The sequence below is a fragment of the Neolamprologus brichardi genome, chromosome 22 (assembly GCF_056152115.1).
Source record: "Neolamprologus brichardi isolate AB-2024 chromosome 22, ASM5615211v1, whole genome shotgun sequence".
NCBI classification, from domain to species: Eukaryota; Metazoa; Chordata; class Actinopteri; order Cichliformes; family Cichlidae; genus Neolamprologus; species Neolamprologus brichardi.
In genome coordinates this window covers 7,255,450-7,275,530 of record NC_142124.1, presented here as the reverse complement: position 1 = coordinate 7,275,530, position 20,081 = coordinate 7,255,450, and the positions used below count along the sequence as shown (strand labels likewise).

Here is a 20,081-nt window from a genome sequence, read left to right as displayed (position 1 = left end):
TCAGCTGGAGGCCAAACAGCCTGTCAGTCTGCCTCCTTTCAGTACTGCCCGTCCCCCCGACGGGAGCAGCAGCCGAGGAGCACACTGAAGAACACTGCAGGGGAGACGGACTAAAACAAATGATGGAATGATTAACAGAAACAAGAAGACAGAAGACTGTAATTCTGATATAAAGTAAGACGTGATGCGAGTACCTGCTGACAGCTGTGGTGCTGCAGTAACTGATGGGTGACACAGCTGCTGCTAAATTACAGAAAGTCAGTGAGAAATATAACTGAGGGTCCTTTTTATGGAAATAGTGGTGAAATTTCATAGTTAGCACAGAGACACAATACCCACAGCACTGTAGCAGAGGAGCATCACAACTGAGGTGACTGTGGTGTTTTCTCTCAAAGCTGCAAACATGTTTGAGAAAAAAAGCTTTGTTATATTCATATCGCCACTGTTTCCTTTAAATTTTAATATTTTACTGTCTAAAAAATAATTTTTAATATTATTCAGGGTTTACTTTAGTCAAAGCAGGTCTAGATGTTGTTTCCGGTCTTTATCTTAACTAAGCAAAGCCAACAGGCTTGTTGTCCACCTAAAGGCAAATCTCACTGTGCTAACCCACCGACCGACATCTGGGAAGCAGATGATAAACAAAAGAAAAAAAAACATCTGAATTGCTGTAAATTACACAGTTCAGGGAAACACAAAATTACAAAGCCTGTAAACTAAAGACATTTTTTTATTCCAGTTCCTTCCACAGTGGGACTTTCCCTGAGTGCCAGTTTCCAAAATGATCAGCCCAGCCTTAAATGCATGTTTATGTTTGTATGTAAACAATCTTCAGGGAAACATTTAATTATAAAGCCATTCAGGTTTCACCTTCATCCCGTCCAGTTCTGCTGGGAACTCAGCAAACCAGGAGGGTTTTCTGGAAAATCAAAGCTGCAGTTCTGACGTCAGACAGCAGGGGGAGCCAGAGTTTTACTAAAGAAATCAGGAGTGAAACACTGGGAGAGGCAGTTTTTAATGGTTGGAAAGTGGTAGCTACACAAACAGGTGAGAGAAAACAGCTCTTTAGGCTATATGTTTCTTTTAGTGACTGTATACTTAAACATAATGATGCTTTATTTGAGTCAAAATGTGAGTCATGGTGGAAAACCTTTGGGTTAAAGCCCAGAAAAGTGGAAACACTAAACATTGCACGTCACGTTAATATACCTGATTTTTAAATCTACTTCATATTTATATTTTGTCTTACAATCAATTAAAAAATAGCAATAAAACTACATTTTTTCTTGTCTGGATGCTTTTTCATACACCGTTCTTCTTTATCAAATTGGAAACTGTCAAACTAGGGGCTACTTTTAATATTATTGATTATTTTAATCATCTTTTAGTTTTTTAGCCTCAATTATAGTAAATCCAATAGTTATGGTTTTATAGGTAAACATTTTTTAAGGGAGTTGAATAATATTATTTTCTAACTTTGCACTGGACAAAGAAATATTCAGCCTTAGCTTTGGCATTGTATTTAAAAAACTGCGCTGTTATCAACATCTTTCTGTTTGAATCTCAAGAACTAAAGCCTGAAAGTGATCTGAAAGTAAGAAAGTGAATTCTGACCTTTTACTTGAACCCACACTGCTACCGCAGAGCAAAGTGCACCCAAAATTTGTGAGGTGGCACAAACGTTACTCTGATTCAAATCACCAGACGGCGCAGCAGAAAGATAAGCCCACACCGGGCTATGAGAGAGATCTGCCAGTCGGGTGAGTAATTAGAACTTCCATGTCGGCAGGAGTGAAAACAAGAGGTGGGCGGATCACCGAGGTGTCATTTGGGACACGATTAGCATCATAATTATTAAAACTCTCAGGGCAGTCATGACTAATGCTGGCCATGTGCACTGCTGCTGCACTCATACTGAAATTTAATGGAAAAAAAACATAAATGAAAAGCAATAAACAGGATGTTTGACTCATTCCTGTCATTGCACTAACGACCTGGTTTCACCAGAATCCTAATTTAACATCTTGTCTTTGTTTTAAAGACCTTTCTGCACCTGAACTCACGAAAACACTGGTTTTAATCAGTGTTGCAGGCCTACAGCGAACAGAAGTGGGAATGTTTATCCATGGATGGCTTTCTTTCATAAAATGTGCAGAGACTTAGACGAGTACAAAGCACTTAACTTGCTGTTGACATCGGTTGAGTCACGAAGCGTTCAGAGGCTGCAGGTTGCTGAAAACAAAACGATCTGACTCAGTAATAGTTTGGCACACGTCAGCGAGTGAGTAAAAGCTGGCAAGCGGCTTCAAATTCTCCTCTTTTAACAGCCAATCAGGATGTGGCTAATGCTTATATTCGTTATCTGTTCATTAATTATCTAGAAAATGTTAAAAGACCTGACTGTGAAGACGAATCAGACATTTTGTGTTATTCCAGCTGCTACATGTTCAAGTTTAGCATCTGTTCAGAACAGCAGAGAAACATTTGCAGACCAGGTTTGCGCCCAGCAGAAACCTCCAGGGATGAAAAACAAAGCCCACGCGAAGCGCCTGACTGCAGTTGCTTTAATGGCCACCTGAGGCTCGTTACAAAAGTGAGTCAATCCAGGTAAACAGCAGAAGTAAACATGCTGACAGCTGACACAAGGGGAGGACTTATTCTCTTTGAATAGTTTCTCCCTCTGTAACATTTGCACAGTTTGATTTTTTTAACTTGACCATTAGCAGCGAAATAACTAAGTGAAGCCTTTCGGACCATTTTAAATGGATTATTAGGGCCAGTGTCCTGCAGGTTTTAGACGTGTTCTTGATCCAACAGAGCTGATTTAAAAGGCTAAATGACTTCCTCAGCATGTCTTAAAATTCCTGGTAATGAACTAATCATTTGATTCAGGTGTGTTGACCCAGGGTGAGATCTAAAATCTGCAGGACTCCAGCACTCGAGCCCTTGAGTTCCCCACCCCTGGTCTAAATGATTCTGATAACGCCTGGGAGAAAGTGCTGATGTGTTTGGAGAATGGAAAAGTGCTGAGTATGACCCAAAGAACACCATCCCCACAGTCAAGCACAGAGGTGGAAGCATTACAGTTTGGCTTTATTTTTTGTTAAGAGCACAAAACGACTTCACTGCATTTAGGGGCCATGTGCTGTAAAATCTTCAACGACAACCTCCTTCCCTCAGTAGGAACACTGAAGATGGGCTGTGTTTGGATCTTCCAGCATGACTGTGACCCAAAGCATACCACCAAGGCAACAAAGGAGTGGCTGAAGAAGCACATTAAGGTCATGGAGTGTCCTAGCCAGGTCTCAATAGAACAGATGATCTTTATAAGGAACTGAATCATAGACATGTGCCCCTGAGAGGTGTTATAAGTTCTGTATCTGCACAATGTAAAGTTTATCATCAGATAGTGAGCACGAGGCTTACCATCTAATGATGAAATTGTGGATGACTAGATGCTAACCATCTTTGTAGCGACTGTACGCTACGAAGCGCAACACCAGACGAGTTTACGTGCCACTGCAGCATGTCGGTTTTCTCAACCCTCCCTGAGCCTGGCTGTGCTGAAGGCTCCTTCCTGTTAAAAGGGCGTTCTTCCTTCCCACTGTTGCAAAGTGCTTGCGCGGTGTTTTTTTTTTTTTTTTTTAACAATATAGCATAAAATGCCTTAGAATCACTGCTTTACTTTGATTTGCTGCTTTACTCCCAACCTTAAAAAAGGGGGCGGCAATCATAAAAATTTACACTCTACTACAGTAGCTTTGCATGATTCAGTTTAAAATGATGCTTATTTGGACAACAGTGCAGCACCTCTGACAAGAGGAAGCACCGTCAGGCCACCTACTTCCTAAGCCTACTCCATGGATTGCCTGCCCCTTACCAAAATAGGGTTTTTGGATATACTTTACATGAGCATCTACCACTGTAAATGTGTATTTTTACTGAAAATATTAGATAATGGTACAACAAACCAGGTATCTGGGTATATTTTACTCATCTACAGTCAAAATATCTACAAAAAATGTTAGTAAATTTTAAATTTTCCTGAATTCAAACTCCAGCTAACATCAAAGTCCGTAAACAAACATGAAATAAAGACAGAAACTGACCTTTTTTTTAATGAACCCTGATTATTATTTAATTACAAATGAAGATGAACAGATAGCAGTGAAACAGAAGTACATATGGATCCTCCATGACATAAAAAAAAAAAAAAAGTCTCCGTCTGTCCTCTGGAGTGAGCGCTCACCGCTGAGGTGGACATGAGAGGAGAGACAGAGACCCGAGTGAAAACACAGGGGGACACGTTGCAAATAATAAAATGGTTAAACAGTACAATGCTCTTTGTTTTCTTACAGAGTCCTCCAAAAAAAAAGGGAAAAAATATATATACACATCATCATAAAATGAAAATGACGGTTTCTGACCCCCTCGCTGTAGAGCACGTGGGGGGGTTAATGTGACCCTGCCCCTGTCCACGGTAACACGGTTATAAAATCAGCGTAATTAAAAGAAAAATAATAAAAAATAGAGACTGCACTGAAGCCGACTAGTTACGGAAAGAGCGCAAACTCACAGAAAACCAGGAATTAATGGAGAAGAGGCCGGGTCGTGGCGAGAGGATACAATGCAATTTTTTAAAAAAAATTATTAATGTTAATAAGATAATAATTACAAGAGTAACAGTAATACGTCTGAAATAATACAGAAGAAAAATGGTAAGAACAGCACTGATGAGGCTGAGGAGTGAAAATGTGAAGCTGGTGGGAAACTGTTATTCTGTTGTCAGGTAAGGCAGCACAGGTGTAACAGTTCGGGTGTTTTTATTTTCCTCTACCAGACTCGTGTTAACTGCTACATCTGTCCTTGAAGTTCCCTCAGAAGCATCTTTTCTGTCACTTTTTTTTTTACAATCGCCACTGAGAAGTAATGACTAAAGGTACGAGGTTGTAAAATGAGGACGACTGAGCAGGTCATACGGGAAAAGGTACGTGTGCACAGGTGGCGTTATTTCTTCATTTCTTTTGGTGCTCACAGCATCTATTTTCTGTCCTGTGGAGCTTACGGTGTAGCTTTTTCCCATCACTGTGACCTCTCTCTCTGACCAATCAAATTTAAGGAGGCGTGGGATTTAAGAGAGCAATACTGCTCGAGAGAAGTGCCCTGAAGATGAGGCCACAGGTGTTTCTGGTGGCAAAGGTGGTGTCATTCCCAAATGACACCAGGATGAGGCTGCTTTAAACAAATCAGGGGTGCCCGGTGCAATGTGACACCTGTGAGAGCAAATCAAGCTCCAGGCAATCCCGCTAGGCTGTACGCAATGAATGGAGAAAGCCGGAGGTGCTCTGTCTTTAGGTAAATGTATGCATGAGCAGATATGCAGACTCTACGCTGTCAGGGTCCTTCATCAGAGCTGGTGGGATTTTTGCTCATCAACTTCAAAATGTGTCCAAAACACCCCTGTGGACACGTACCACGTGCCTGATGAAGACAGCTGATGATTGGTTTAGGACATGGATTTGAGACTGGAGCTGATTGGACAAAGAGGACTAAAACCTGCATCACGACTCTCTGCAGACTGGGCTAAAAAGCTCTGTGTGTGTGTAAACGGCTTAACCATAGAAACCACACACACAGACAAGAATGAGCGAGTCAGATTATGGGAAGTCCCTCGCTCTCTCCACTCTGCCCTGAGGTTTACTGATGCAGTTTCCTCGCTGCGTGTGATTGGCTGCAGTTTCTATGGCAGTGCCAAAAGACTGCGGAGGCGTCTGATGTCAGGTGTGATGTCATGTTTCCCTTTATTGTAGCCACAGTAAAGCCTTCCTAACCATCGTACTGTGTGTGTGTGTGTGTAGGCTTCAGATCAGCACAGACACACAAAGCTTCGAATCCACAGTCAAAGTCCAGTCCCATCACAGCTGTGGCCCTGCTGACCTCATGTGGCGACATGAAGCCGAATACCTGTGCCGTCCAATCAGAAAGCGCCCTGAACACACGAGGCCGTTCCCCGCTCCCTGTTTTGCGACCTTCACCTCTTTTAAGCTGATTTTTACGTTTGAGGCGGGCGGAGAGCGAGCAAACGGGAGGACAACCCCTCCTAAATGTGCCTTTCTTGTGACCGACTCCGTGTTGCGGTGGTTAAACTCCACTCAGCTGCCACTCCACAGGCATTAAAACAAACACACCAGATAACGGGGTCATAATGACTTAACCCAGGTCAGGTTAAATCAGCAGTTCTCAAACTGTGGAACATGAAGTGGAACTAAAACGAACAAATGTGATGCCTGAAAGTTTGATAAGGGAAAAAAAAAAAGAAAAAGTGTGAGGTGTGAACTTTTAAGTTCGAGAACCACCGGGTTAAAAGTTCACTCCTTCCTCCTAGTCACACCCTCCGTCCCCTGAATACACAATAACTGCTTCCCCCCCGTTTTTTTTTTGAACAATATAAATATAAAACTCTGATACCAGTGGCCTTTTGTCGCTGCAGCTCAACGGTCAAAGAGAAGGCAAGGGTGAGAAGGCAAAGGCTGAATTATACTGGTAATAATATGCCCATTAGAGTATATACACACACATCTTTACCATTAAAAATAGTAGGATTCTCCTGATTTGTATCAAATGACCATATTGAAATATAATATTTGAATTCAATATATATTTGAATAAAATATATATGTGTAGATTTACTTATTCTGTATCTTTTACAAAAGCAGAAGGCATGGTGGTACTCTGTGAGTGTGTGAGATAAAACATTAAGCCGGGGGTAAGTCAATAAAACTTGGGGAAAAAAAAAAAAAAAGGCACAATCTACCTGTTGTTCTTTAAAACGGGCACATTTCTGTTTAAAACTCTGAATAAAACGACATAAAAATGAGCTGTTATAGCAACATCTCAGTGAAGGTTTGCCTGAGTTAACCTTGATGCTCGACATTCATTTCATGGTTCCCGTTCTTGTTCGCCCACCCACCCCCCCAGTTAGACGAATCGCTGCTTCTCAAATACAAAAACAAAACATCACGTGAACAGATTATATCCAAAATACAGAAAGCCCTCAGATCACTGCAAAAATGCCCTAAAATACTGTCCACGTCCTCAAGACGCACAAACGTCCTTTGACAGAAGTCCTAAAAACAAATCAGGGGAATGCAGACGAGAGTTTTTAAATCAGACGCCATCAAACCTCCAAAAACCCCTCGGTGATTGTGCGAAGTCACGCAGGGACATAAAAAGCAGAGAAACCCTCTGTATCCTCGAGGTTAGTGCACCAGCTTTGGGTCCACAAACACACTTGTTTCTGTGGGAGTGTGTGTAATTACAGCCTTGCTAGTGGATGCTTCCTCATTTCCGCAACAACCGAAGAGAAAATTGGAGAGAAATATCCGCCGCTCTCTTCCCAGACCCGGATGCTTTTTGCTGTACAACGTCGAATTCATTTGCAAACAATCTTGTGCGACGGGTCAGGAAAACCGTCCTCTCCTTTTCAGCTTCGTTCATCTCTTGTCTGTACAGCGAACGAGCCGAGGACGAGGAGGCCCCTCAGTCCCGTGGTGTCCCCGCTGATTGCTGAGCTCTTTCTAATCAAGTCCGTAAGATCCTTCGGAGCGAGGTCGGCTCTTTTTTAGCTCGCAGCTCTCCGTCCTGTAAGGAACTGCAAGGTGACGGGTGCAGACAGAGAGGCACTTCTATAATCTCTATCAGGGCGGTTAAAAGTCTTTTTTTTCTTCCTTTTTTAAAATCAGAAACTGTCTGTTATGGTGAGTACAAAGGAGAGAGGGGAATTCTACTTTCTTACAACCCGGATCTTTGCACCCTTCTAGTTTGTCTCAGAGTTCCAGAAGAAGGACCCATTAATCCCATCAAAGACGTAATCTGGGCACAGATGCGATGTGGGGGGAACCATGGCAGACCTTACTGGCACTGTGAGGGTGTGGAGGGATGGATGAGGCAGTGTGCAAATGGATATTAAAGAGCAGACGCCCTCTCTGCAGAGCTCTAATGTTAAAAGAAATAGAAGTGGGCAAAAATCCATGTACAATCTAAGTTTGGTTATCTCTTAGTGTTCGAGTCACAGGAGAGACGGCGTCCACCGCATCTGGTGAGATGCGAGGCGTCTCGCCTTACTGTACATTAGAGGCAACACAAGCTTTTACATACATCATAATGCCGAGCAGCTACCTGCTGACAGTACTGACCGCCAAAAGACGTGACGATGCGAAAACGGAAACAAAGCCGCCAAATTTTTCTCTCTATTTGAACATGTTGGTGTTTCATATGAAGGAAAATATTTCGTTCTGCAATTTAAGAAGTGTACGAGAAAAAGAGACCAACGACTTCTTGAATTATTGCACAAAAACACACATTCCTGCATATGATACACACGCATGTTCACATAGAAGCTGAAGAGCTAAATCAAAGCGCATTAAACCTTTAAGCGTTTGTTTCCATTTTAGCATCAAACGAACTCCTGCGTCAAATCAAATCCTGCTACGTTTACTACTGCTGGCGAGGACTGACGAGACTATCCGAGGTCTTGTCTCCAAGTCAGATCCTGTGCACGCGTGCAGCTCAGCAGCCGGAGTTTTCCAGAGACAGCTGCGCCGTGGCCCTCTGCAGCTCCGAGCTCGCTCTGCGCTGGGTGGGAGGCGGCGGCAGCATTAGCCCCAAAATAACCCCCTCTCCTCGTCCTCCTCCGTTCTCCACCTCGCTTCCTCTTCTCTCCGCCTCCTCCTCGCCTTCAGCCCGCACTTTCTTGTCCTCTGCCTCGTCCCTCTCTCCGTCCGCCTCCATCTTCTGGTCTTTGCTCCAGCGGCGCTTGAAGCGAAGTTTCAGCGGGATGCAGCGCGTGCCTCCGGGGCTGATGGGAGCTGCTTGGCTCCCCGGCTCGCTCTTCAGACTGATCAGAGGGAAGGCCAGGCCACCACCCCCACCGATAGGAGGCGTGGCGGGGGTCTTGAAGACCTCATCGTCGGGGTCATCGTCGGGGTTATTGTTCTGAGGAAGAGGAGCAGAGGGGCTGCTGCTGTTTCCGTTAGCCTGGTGATGGTTGTTTAGCTGATGGTGATTGTTGTGGCCAGCTGTCGGTTTGAAGATATTGCCTTCATTGTTCTCATCGTTATGATTCTTTTCATCTTCCTCGCTGATGTCGGTCACCTCCACATCTTCTTCTGACTCTATGTCTGAAATGGGCTCCACCTGGAGAGAAGGAATTTCTTAAATATATTTCTGGTGACACATTAAACAGTTTGTTTGAGCTAAATGACATAAAGCTGTAATGTGACCGAGCTGAAGAGGATATTTCAGAGATATTTGTAACTTTTGTGGATTTGCCGGGCTGAAATTTCTGGACACAAAGTTGCACCTTCAGTCTTACGAGATGTGATGTAAACTCAGTTTTGGCTCATGCATGTGTGCTTGGAGACTCACCTTGATATTAGGCGGCCCTCTGCTCAGCAGAGAATTGGTCATCTGACTGGACCCTGTAAACGAGGACTGGCTGGAAGAGGAGGAGGAAGAAGCGGCCATTGAGCTTCCCGCTTCCCTCTGCTTGCGTCCGAGCGGAGGTGGCTGCAGCTTGAACTTGAATGGCGATGGATGCTGGTGTCCTTCCTCTCCGCCTCCGGGCTGCTGACTGAGGGAATGAGAGAGCGGCATGGGTGGGCCGTGGAGGTGATGTGCAGCGGCCGGTTTCTCGGGGGTGGGGCGGTGGGGCTGTGGGATGACGATATTGGGGTAGTGGAGGAATGCTCGGGGGCTGAGGTGGTAGTTGTAGACGGACTGGGTGTGAGCCTGTAGGTAGTGCTTCATGTCCTCCGGGTTGAAGGAGAAGTGGGAGCCCAACATGGGGGACGACATGGAGGGGGACGGGGTGTAAGAGAGGTGAGGGGTGGGGGTCATAGACAGGGCTGGGGAGAGAGTTGGGGCCAGCAGACCTCCAGAGCCGGGTAGGGGTGAGATGGGGAATGGGGACAGAGGCTCTGGGTGGACTCTGGGAGCAGGTCTGGGGAGCCCAGGATTTGGGGCTCCACCGTAGACCCTGAACAGAGACTCATGAGGCATGCGGGGGGGAAGGAGACTCCTGAAAGCTCTCTCAGGACCCCCGACCCTGTCCTCTGCACCCACAGCCTCCTCCAGCTCAGAGTTGGTGGAGGTGCCGTCGCTGCAGTCGCTCACGGAGCCGCGGGCCATGCGGCGGCCCACGCTGCTGAACATTCCCGGGCTGCGCAGCTCCTCTGTGGATGAGAGGACCTCGGATGGTGTGGAGGGGGGGAAACGGAAGTGGGTGCCTCCGGACGGCACGGGCGGAGCACTCTGGGGGACTCCTCGGCCTGTGAGGAAGGACGGCAAAAATCAAACAGATGTCACCAAGTTTGACATATACATCCTTTCGTATGTGAACTGGATTAAAAATAAGAGCGAAAGCCAGAATAAGATCTTAGCAGGTGTGCTACAGAAACAGGAGCCAGGCCATGTCCTCCTCCGTTTCATGTAAATAATGTGATTTAAAAAACTTCTGAATTTCACTGGAAGCTGGTGAATGGATGCACAGGAGTAATATGAAAGCACTGTGGACTATCTGAAGACAGTTTTCCCAATCCTCCCTGGGCCTAAGTTACCTCAGTGTAGCTCGTAAAACACTGGCTGAAACATCGAGCTGACTTATTTTAGATTTTTACATTTTTCTAAAATTTCCACAAACTACCCTCTGAACCTGAAGAGAATGGGAAAAGTCACTAATGACAGGAGGTTTTATTTTAACCAGAGGGTCACAGGCGCACACACACACACAAAAAAAAACAGCGGGTTACACACCAAGCCACAAGTTCCCTTCTCCTTCGCTCCCCCTCCTCCTCTCCCTCTCCTCGCCAGGGAGACTGTGGCACTGCAATAAATTCTTGGCATCCGAGCACGTGCCAGAATTAAATATTGGAAAAGTTGCTCTTACTGCCATCACAAACATGGGTTGGGCTCTTCTGTTTTTTTCCCCCCAGAGCTGCTGAGTGAGGTTTCTGAGCACATCTGCCATGTGTGTCAGCGATGACGAGCGCAGAGAGAAAAACTGCATGCGTGCATGTATGTTCTCACCAATCGATCCAGATTGACGTGGGCGTGCGTGCGACCGTCGCATGAAACCATCATATCACAACATGTCAGTGTGTGGGCCACATCACACGGAGGCTATAATTAAAGTTTCGTGCTGCACTTATGTCACCCAGGATCTAACGCTCCATATGGGCTGTGTTTACACTGGGTGGCCGGGACCAGAACGAGAGTCGGCTTCGAGACCGGGGCGAAGCTGGGACGTGGCACACTCGGGCGTGCGCGTACAAATTTTACACGCTGTACGTTTAAGTAGGATGGCATCCAGCTCAGACTAAAAGAAAAAAAAATTTAATTCAGTGAACGTCATCTGTAACCAAGGCAGGGTGGATTAGTACGTTCGAGTCTTTACCTACAATATTTGTCTTTGGCGAGTAAATTAGTGAGGCCCCCCACCGCACAGACTGGAAACTTTCTCAGACAATAATATTTGAATGTCTGTTATATACACGCTTTTGGGCTTTGTTGGCTTTAAAAGCATTCTTTCTCCGATTTCAAACCAAAGTCAGGGCAATGAAAAGAAAAAGATTTAGATTTGCAGTAGAATATAATCTTCTGTTCATGGCAAACGCGTTTGCTGGCATCTTTACTGAGAAATAAGAGAAAAATCGACACCTAAAAACTGTTTTGTATAAAATAAAATAAAAAACTATGCGAGTCATATTTCGCAGTAGCTGTCAGAAGGTGAGCCAACAAGCCACGTTTATTTAAATCACAGACACTTGGGAACTATTTTTAATAACACTCTTAAACATGCCCCATGTTGAGCTCGAGCCCTTTATCTTTATATGTCACTAAATAAATGGAAATTCTCTCTGTTTTCAGTATTCTGAGCACCCAAAATCCTGCTTAAGGGCCCGGAGTATAAACCGAGAGATAAAATCCAGATAACTACGTGAGCTAAACAAGCTCAGACGAGATGAGCTGAGCATCCATGAGTCTCCGAGAAGAGCAGATATTCACCGACATGATACCTGCTGAACCCTCAAGGTTGTCGCCAAATTGACCAACAGGTAAGGATAACATCCTACTACATAAACAAGGTGCAGAGACTGCAACACGAGGTAGTGTCAGTGAAGTGTTAGAAGGGGTGCTGGGACAGCCTGCGAGCTCGAAAATGTGCCGGATGCAGGACTTGTAGCAGGTCTCAGCACCACATTCGCAAGCTCTACAACACAGTGATGAACTCGGCTAGTCGCTGATTGCTGTAAACCTGTCAGAGCGGAGGCTCGGTGGGAGCAAACACCGCCTCCCCGGGAGCTGCAGTTTCTTTTGCCACATCAAAAACACGTTAATGCCCAACTGCTCCTGCAAAACTTAATTTCTCCTCCTGCCAACAAGTAAAGTTCAATTATTGGAAATTCCTGCTGCAGCAGCTGAGAAAGCGTGTGTACAAGAAAAGAGCACATGTGGGGTTGCACAGCTAGGATAATAACATAGTAATAATTAATCTGATCGATTATGTAATTTAATGCATTATTTAACAGGATTATCAGTTTAAATTATCAAAACATGTTTTTTAAACAGATGAGATTTTTTAACTTTAAGTAGAAATCCAAAAAAAAGAAAAAGAAAAAAGAAAACAAGGGGAAAAACGAGGTGGAGTTGGTGGGGAAAGAGGCCATCAGGCCCTACCTGATGGCCTCTTTCCCATCAGAGGAAAGAGGCCATGCTAGTCTTATTCCCAGACTAGCATGTGTTTTAAGACTAAAGTTCACCTCGTAAAGTGTCTCCAACCTCCCACAGCCCCCACCTTGACTGAAAATCACTTTTTTGTGGCGCTAATGAAAGACGTTTTGGCTTTCCACCAAAATAAAAAAGTTTTTCAAAGCTCGCTTTACTCAAAACGTAAAATGCTTTTTTTCTTATCAGATGGGAAAAATATAACATCACTTCAGTTAAGCACGGTAACAGACTCCTTACATGTGGACCTGCTGAGCCAGGAACAACCCCGTGGTCGAATTAAAAGTGATGTGAACGTACCAGAGCCCATGTCGATGAAGGGGTAATTGACCAGCACTAGCTTGTTGAAGTTGAACTTGTAGGTGAATCTCTTCCCTTTGGTCTTGTGTAGGATCCTCTTGTTGTAGTAGTATCTGAAGAGAGAATGACAAAAAACAATGTTATGTCCCAGAACACTAACATGTAGTAAAACTTTGATAGTGGCCGCTTTTGTTGTAGTATCGCATTTAAAGGAGTGTGAAAGCACGGATAAGCGCAGCGCTAAGCTGCCACAGAACGATAAGACACCAGTGATAACTCACTCGTTAGCCGACATGTTTGCCTGTATATCAGAAACATTAAGTCTGCAGGCCCTTTGTGGATATTAAAACCAAATCAAAGCTCAGCTGTCTTCTAGAAGTTGTGCATAGTGGTGTAAAATGAGTGGAAAGATGTTTAGAGTCATTACAAGATTTTCAGCTCTTAAAATAAGGAGAGAAAAAAAAACTACAGGAACGTAAAACACGAACAGCAGCTGCATTCAACCTCAGGGTCACAAACAGGCTTTCAACTTACCAAGACTTTCATGTTTAATGTTGATTTTCATGCTTAATGTTACAGAATTGGTGTTTTTGGCCACGTTAAATCAAACCGACAAACAATAAGCCCAAAGTGTGGCTGTTCAGAGCGCTCCCTGCGTCGTAGCTTTACACTGCTCAGTGTACAGCAGACAATTAAACAAGCTGTTCGCAGTTAAATTCCAGCTCTCTCTGGGATTACTTAAGGAAGTGAGACAGCCGTTCAGACTCCGTCTTACCCAGGCGGCTCCATTAGTAAGGCTGTATTAGTCATCGTCAATACACACAGCGATGCAGAGGAGTGAATAGCGAGCTCTGAAAGACGATAAAATGGCTCCCTGTGACTCACCGATAGCCTCGGGAACAAACTACATTCATATTTCTTTACAAAAAACTTGGGCATCAGTGTCTCTCATTCAGCTGTGACCGGCTACTTCAATGTGAGAAATCTAAGAAGCTGTTCATCATTATCGGCAGCATCATGTGCAGATGAGCTCAGTGGTTACATATTAAGAGAGAAATATGGATTTCTGTGAATACAGAGCTAAAAATAAGCCTCTTAGTGTTAATAAATTGTATTGAGCTGCTCTCCGGCGTCGGAGGTGGCTGAATATAAAAGGCTACGAGTATTTTGCTTGTGTGACTGCCTTTAATGCAGCCATTGATCCATATATAACTGTTCACGTAGAAAGATCAATAGTTTATTTGTGGACAAATAACATGCATACATAACACAAGACGTAAACACGTGCAGTTGAAACAGCCGCAATACGTTTATATTAACTGTGCAGTGATGTTACTGCAAAGTGAAATATTCCTCCAATCAATGAGTCACGCTGCAAATGACAGAAAACCAATAATCATGGATGTAATATTAGTGGTAATAATGAAGCTGCTCCTGTGTGAGCATTAGTCAGTGGAGTCTGGAACAAGTGAGAACAACCGTGAGTGAAACAGGAGCTCACCCAGCCCCTCAGCGACTCAATGAGTGGAGGGCCTCTTCTGACAGCCGACTGCTACGCACGCCCACGCAGATGTAACGCAGACACACACACACACACACACACACACACACACACACACACAGCACTACAGGCAGATATACAACAGGCACAAAGGCTCAAACATACGACGCAGGCAGAAAGCAGGCAAGCCAACAACAAAAACTACTGACATGCACAGCAAACTAGAGGGAAAACAGAAAAAGGTAAAAAACAAGGGACACCACCTTTCAACTCTCAGGTTTTATGTATCAGGACTAGGGCTGCCACAAATGATTATTTTGATAATCGACTAGTCACTGATTATTTTTGTGATTAGTCGACTAATCAGATCATCATCCATTGGACGTAAAACGTGCACCAGCAGCATCTACTCTTATATAACTATCATTAGCTTACAGCTTTAAGTGTTTAAGATATGTGCTAACTAAAAATAAAGACAAGATGGTAGTTTATTAAATTTTAATTAAATGTGCAGATTGTTTCGGTGGAGTTTAATAAACTCAGCCGATTTACTCAGGAACAAATAAAATACAAAAAAAAAAGCCAAACAATAACATTTTAAGTTATCTAAGTGACTTATAGATCATGTTTAACCTGAGTAGCGAAAGACGGCGGTGGGTTTGAAGCCGGGAGTCCGGTGTTCTCACGGGCTCTGGTGAGCCTAGCCCCCGGCTAGCTATCAAGCTAGTGGGTAACAGACGTCTCCGAAAACGTCGGAGCGCTTTTGAAAATATGTGGTGTCTTGATAAACTGAGCAGATATTTGAGGTTTATACAGCTACATTCTCGCCTGAAAACACGTTAAACGCTTATTTTGTGACCCAGAAAGAATAATAAGAGTAATATTAAAACTAACTAGCTGCCGCCATTGTTGGAAACTGAGCAGGGCCGCGCTATGAATTCTGGGACACAGCTTCTTCTTCTTCGGGGTTTAACAGCAGCTGGCATCCTTGTACATGCAGTGCTGCCATCTTCTGTTTCAGTCCGTTATTACACTCTTAAATCCTGCTACTTATTCCTGCGTCTTTTGTGATCTTACAAAGCTTCAAACGACGCGTCGACTATTAAAATCAGTCGTCGACGTAATCGTGACTAGTTAACTAATCGTGGCAGCCCTAATCAGGACATCTTTAAAAATTTAAATTAATGTGTGACACATCATTTTAGGTTTCCTAAATCCCGTTGGGTTTGTGTTAGGATAAAAATCTATGGAGAAATCATGTGAATTAGGGAGCAGCTGCCGAACGACAGCTCATTTCCACACAGCTTTACTGTCCTTTATGCATCACAGTAACTTAACAATAAAAGGTGTTAAGAAGAAATACTTTAGTTAGTGCTTTGGGTGCACACGCCTCTCAGGGTGTGACGAGGCAATGAATCAGTATTACCTTTCTTCTACTCGTTGGCCATTTAATAAATCAAAATACGTATTAAACCTCTGTAAATTAAACCTTGTGTTAAGAAAAACAAAGATTTTGGTGGACGCCTAAATCTTTTGTGCAAGCCTTCAGACTCACAACAATAACGTTTTTTTTATTTCCTTCCTCCTTCTGTAAAGTAGCTGATTTGAAATATGAAGTCAAATCACAATCAAATGGCATGCACTGCTATTTGCTTTGACACTTGAGAGCTATGTAGAGGTGAAAAATTAACAGGAGCGTGCAGGCGAAACCCAGTGCAAACAAAAAAGGTGGAAAAACTCATAACAAATCAGTATATATATACATACACACACACACACACACACACACACACACACACACACACACAGCATTGAATGGCAGGATCCGTGTGTGGGTCTTAATAATATCAGGGCTGTGCGTGCTGTGAAAGCTGGTGGACATAATGTTCGCTGACATGATAAATGGAAGGCACTTTGAACAAATCGGGGAAAAGGGCAGGCACATATGTGTGAAAGAAACACGCACACACAATCTCAAACAGCACCGAGTCAATATGGGGCAGCCAGTCTCACATCGTGGGGCCCCGGTTCTCTCGAGGCCTCGTGGTCTTTGAACTTCCTTCAAACAAACTAGAAAGGACTTTGGACCGTACAGACGCGACTTCTGTGCAGCGAACGCACATGCAGATATGAAGGAGCCCAAAAACACATACGCTCGATAACACGCACCGTATGAAGAAACGTTCATGTGTGTACCGGCGCGTGTTTGCTTCAAAAGGCGGCGGGAAGCATCAATCAAAGATGAAGAGGACTTTCTTCTGACGACGTCAGAATTAATTAACAGCTCATTGTTAAAAAGGTTTAGAAAACCACAGAAAAGGCGTTCACAGCAGAGCCTGGCTCCAGCTGCTCCTTGATGTGAAACACAGAGCAGGGAGAAAGTAACTGCTGAGATATCAAACTGACTGTTAATATACTGTTAATTCTGTGTGGCTTAGTTCCTTCGTGGGGATAAGAGCCCTGTAATGCCCACACTCACATTTGGTCCGTTTTTGTGTATTAGCAACAAGTTTAATAAGTTTCAGTTCACAGAGGAGATCAAAGGGGCTCCCAGTTTATCACCCAGTCGTTTCAGACTGATTTAAAGGACAATGCTGCCAAATATTTCCTGATGTGTTGTCACTTCAGATGGTTTTTCCTCTATGCTCAAAATAGGTCTTTGCAGGGGGTAACAGCACACATGGGCACCATTGGCCTGCACAGAGTTAATGCAATGAGTCTGTGCTGCACTAACAACTGCTATTTTGGGCCATTTGGTAAACAGAAATGTGTTTTATGAGTAAATGAAGCCAAACTTTAAAAAAAGAAAAGAAAAGAATATACAGGTCCTATTTGCAGTTTGGTGACTTGACTTTGGTGCAACCACACTTGTATCAAAAACTGCTAGTACTGATTGTCTTTTAAACATGTTAAGCTTGAAATGCTCCTACAGTGGGGATTAAAACCCGAGTCTTTATAAAATACAATGACTTCTTAGTGATGGATTTGTTGTGTATTTGGCTGCAAGTGGTTGAATCTCTCTTAATTTCCAAGCTCAGTTGTAGCCAACTAGTTAGTCCCAGCCTCTCTCATTATGTCTTCCCTAATGCCTGGCTCAATGGCTTCATCATTGGATCTTTAGAGAGGCTGTTGTCTTCGAGTTGGGGTTACAAACTCTTCAGGACAGTGCAATAACAAGAACTATCAGAAGGTGGAAAGCTGCTATATGTGGTGCTACGCCGAGCTCACGGAGGCTGCAGAGTAGTGTAAGGACTACTGCTGCTGACTGCAGCCCAGGACGGTGCCTTTGGACTGCAACTACAGTACAAGAGACTCAGTGTAGCGCATGCACAGTCTGTGAGATTGCACCTCTGGCAGGTTTGTCTTAGTAGAGCTTCACATTACATGTGGACATTTCAGAAGCGTAACATTTTGTCTGCTCTAAGTCTTTTATTTTGAAAACTGACTGGACTCTCTGCCGTTCCTGGGTGTGACTTCCTGTACTGATATGCTCTGTGCAGCTTTATGAAGCTTTTGTTTCGGACACTATTGAGCAACATGCAGACGATTGCTTCTTCTGAAATGCAAGCATTATCCGGCGTAGGTGCAATTAGCTGCGTTGGAGCTCAAAAGAATCGATGCTGTGCTTGTTGTTTGTCTCGCTTAATGCATTCGACAAAAAAGTAGTCAGCAAAAATTTAAAAAAAAAAAAAGATTAGGGGATTGTGGCGGATGTGTGTACGCGCATATGTAGGCACACATGTGCAAGCCACCCTACCCATACACCCTCAAATGGAAGTTAAAATGAGTCAGAAACACAGACTGTTTATCTTTATTGTTGGGTATACTAACAGCCAACCAATGCTGCAGAATAAATACTTGATTCTATTTTGAAAATCATCGTCGTCACTTTCTGATCAACAAACTGGTGTTGATATCTGAATTCAAGCTCGGAAAGCATCGCTTTAAATATGCAGGCATATGAAGTTATGTTGGAAAAAATAAAGTTTAAGCAACAAACAACACAGATGGGCTGGAGGAGGGCTGACATATAACAAGGTGTTAAGTGTTTGTGTGTGTTTGGAGGAGCGCGCGTGTGTGTATGTGTGGTGACGAGGCAGCATAACTAGTCATCACCATAGCAAACTATATCCCACACCAACCTACAACACAGGAGGCGACACCAGTGACTGGATGTGTGTGTGTTCACAAGAACAGACTGGAAGCTAAATAAAAATTTGCAGCATCCCACATGTGCTCTGCAGAGGGTGAAGGTGTATGTTTCTAAATCGGCTGACACCCTGGAGTTTCAGCGTGCCGCGCAGATGCACAAATCACGACTACACACCAGTTGTTTTTTTTTCCTTTTCTTCCACCTCGCAAACTGTTGAAAATCAAACAAAATCTACATCCAAGTTACGAAAAAGGCAGAAAAATAAAAAAAGAGCTCAAACTAAGTAAGAAATGTAGCTAAATGTCTTTAAGATGAATTAAATCTGAACAATAAACAGAAATCTGAAAAGAATTAAGAAGAAAAAAAGCTTTTCGCCCCATAGTTTAGAGTCTGTCTGGTGTCTCTCACTGTAAAATAGAGCACAGTTCATGGTAAACTATGATGAAAGCAATTCTTCAGCTCCAATTTTTCAAATATCATTCGAGTTTGTTTTCAACACCTACAAGTTCAAATGAACAGAAAACAAAAAAAAGAGACTCAGTATAATTTAAAATAAATCATAGTCCAATTCTGTTGTGTGTGAATGGACCATTATCCTAACCCTGTGGTTTGATGTACTTTACTACCCTCAAAGAGGATCCATTTGAAAAATCAATCCAGCACACTTTACTGAGTTTGTCAGAGTCCAGCCGAGGTTCAAAACAACACGATTCAAGCTGCGGTAACTTAACATTTATTTATGAAACTGTCTACCCTCCTGCGTTGTGGATAGATTTTATAAATACATGACCTATGACCTAAATACAGTGGAACCCCGACTTATGAAATTAATTCGTTCCCGATGGTCTTTTGCAAGTCGAAATTTTTCGTAAGTCGAAGCACCTATTTTGAGTGAACGATAGGTTATAGGCTAATTGCTAACTGCAACAACAGTACGTCGTTCAAGTGGAACAACGAAGCGCAAGTACGAAAGCCAAGGGGGTTGTCACATGATTCGGAAGGCATTGTGGGCATTGTAGGGATTCTGGGCTCAGCCAATCAGAGCCAGCGGATTTCGTTACACAGGCATTTTGCCGTAACACGGGCAGAAATATTGCCGTTAAGTGCCTTCGTAACTTGAATTTTTCGTTAAATGGGGCATTCATAAGTCGGGGTTCCACTGTATATGGCTTAGCATTAGTACCAGCTAGCTGGGAAAAGCTAGCTGTTTTTCATTGGTGTTAACAGATCAACAAATACGAGCCATCCTAGCTCTCCAGTCCTGATGTGGAATGGATAAAACTCAGGTGTAACGAGGCTCGGCTTTGGTGATGAAGGCTTCTATAGCAGTACGGAAAAGTGAGT

The 20,081-nt window shown here is 43.6% G+C and overlaps 1 protein-coding gene across 1 annotated transcript in view; it reads right to left on the bottom strand.

The window, feature by feature from the left end:
* Positions 1 to 6,792: 6,792 nt before the first annotated feature.
* Positions 6,793 to 20,081, bottom strand: part of erf (Ets2 repressor factor) — a 43,084-nt gene continuing 29,795 nt past the window's right edge. The window contains exons 3-5 of the mRNA XM_006794443.3: positions 13,084 to 13,196; positions 9,427 to 10,328; positions 6,793 to 9,195 (exon numbers count right to left, since the gene is read on the bottom strand). Coding sequence (XP_006794506.2) covers positions 8,569 to 9,195; positions 9,427 to 10,328; positions 13,084 to 13,196 — 1,642 coding nt within the window. The 3' untranslated portion in view covers positions 6,793 to 8,568. The remainder of the gene's footprint in view (positions 9,196 to 9,426; positions 10,329 to 13,083; positions 13,197 to 20,081) is intronic.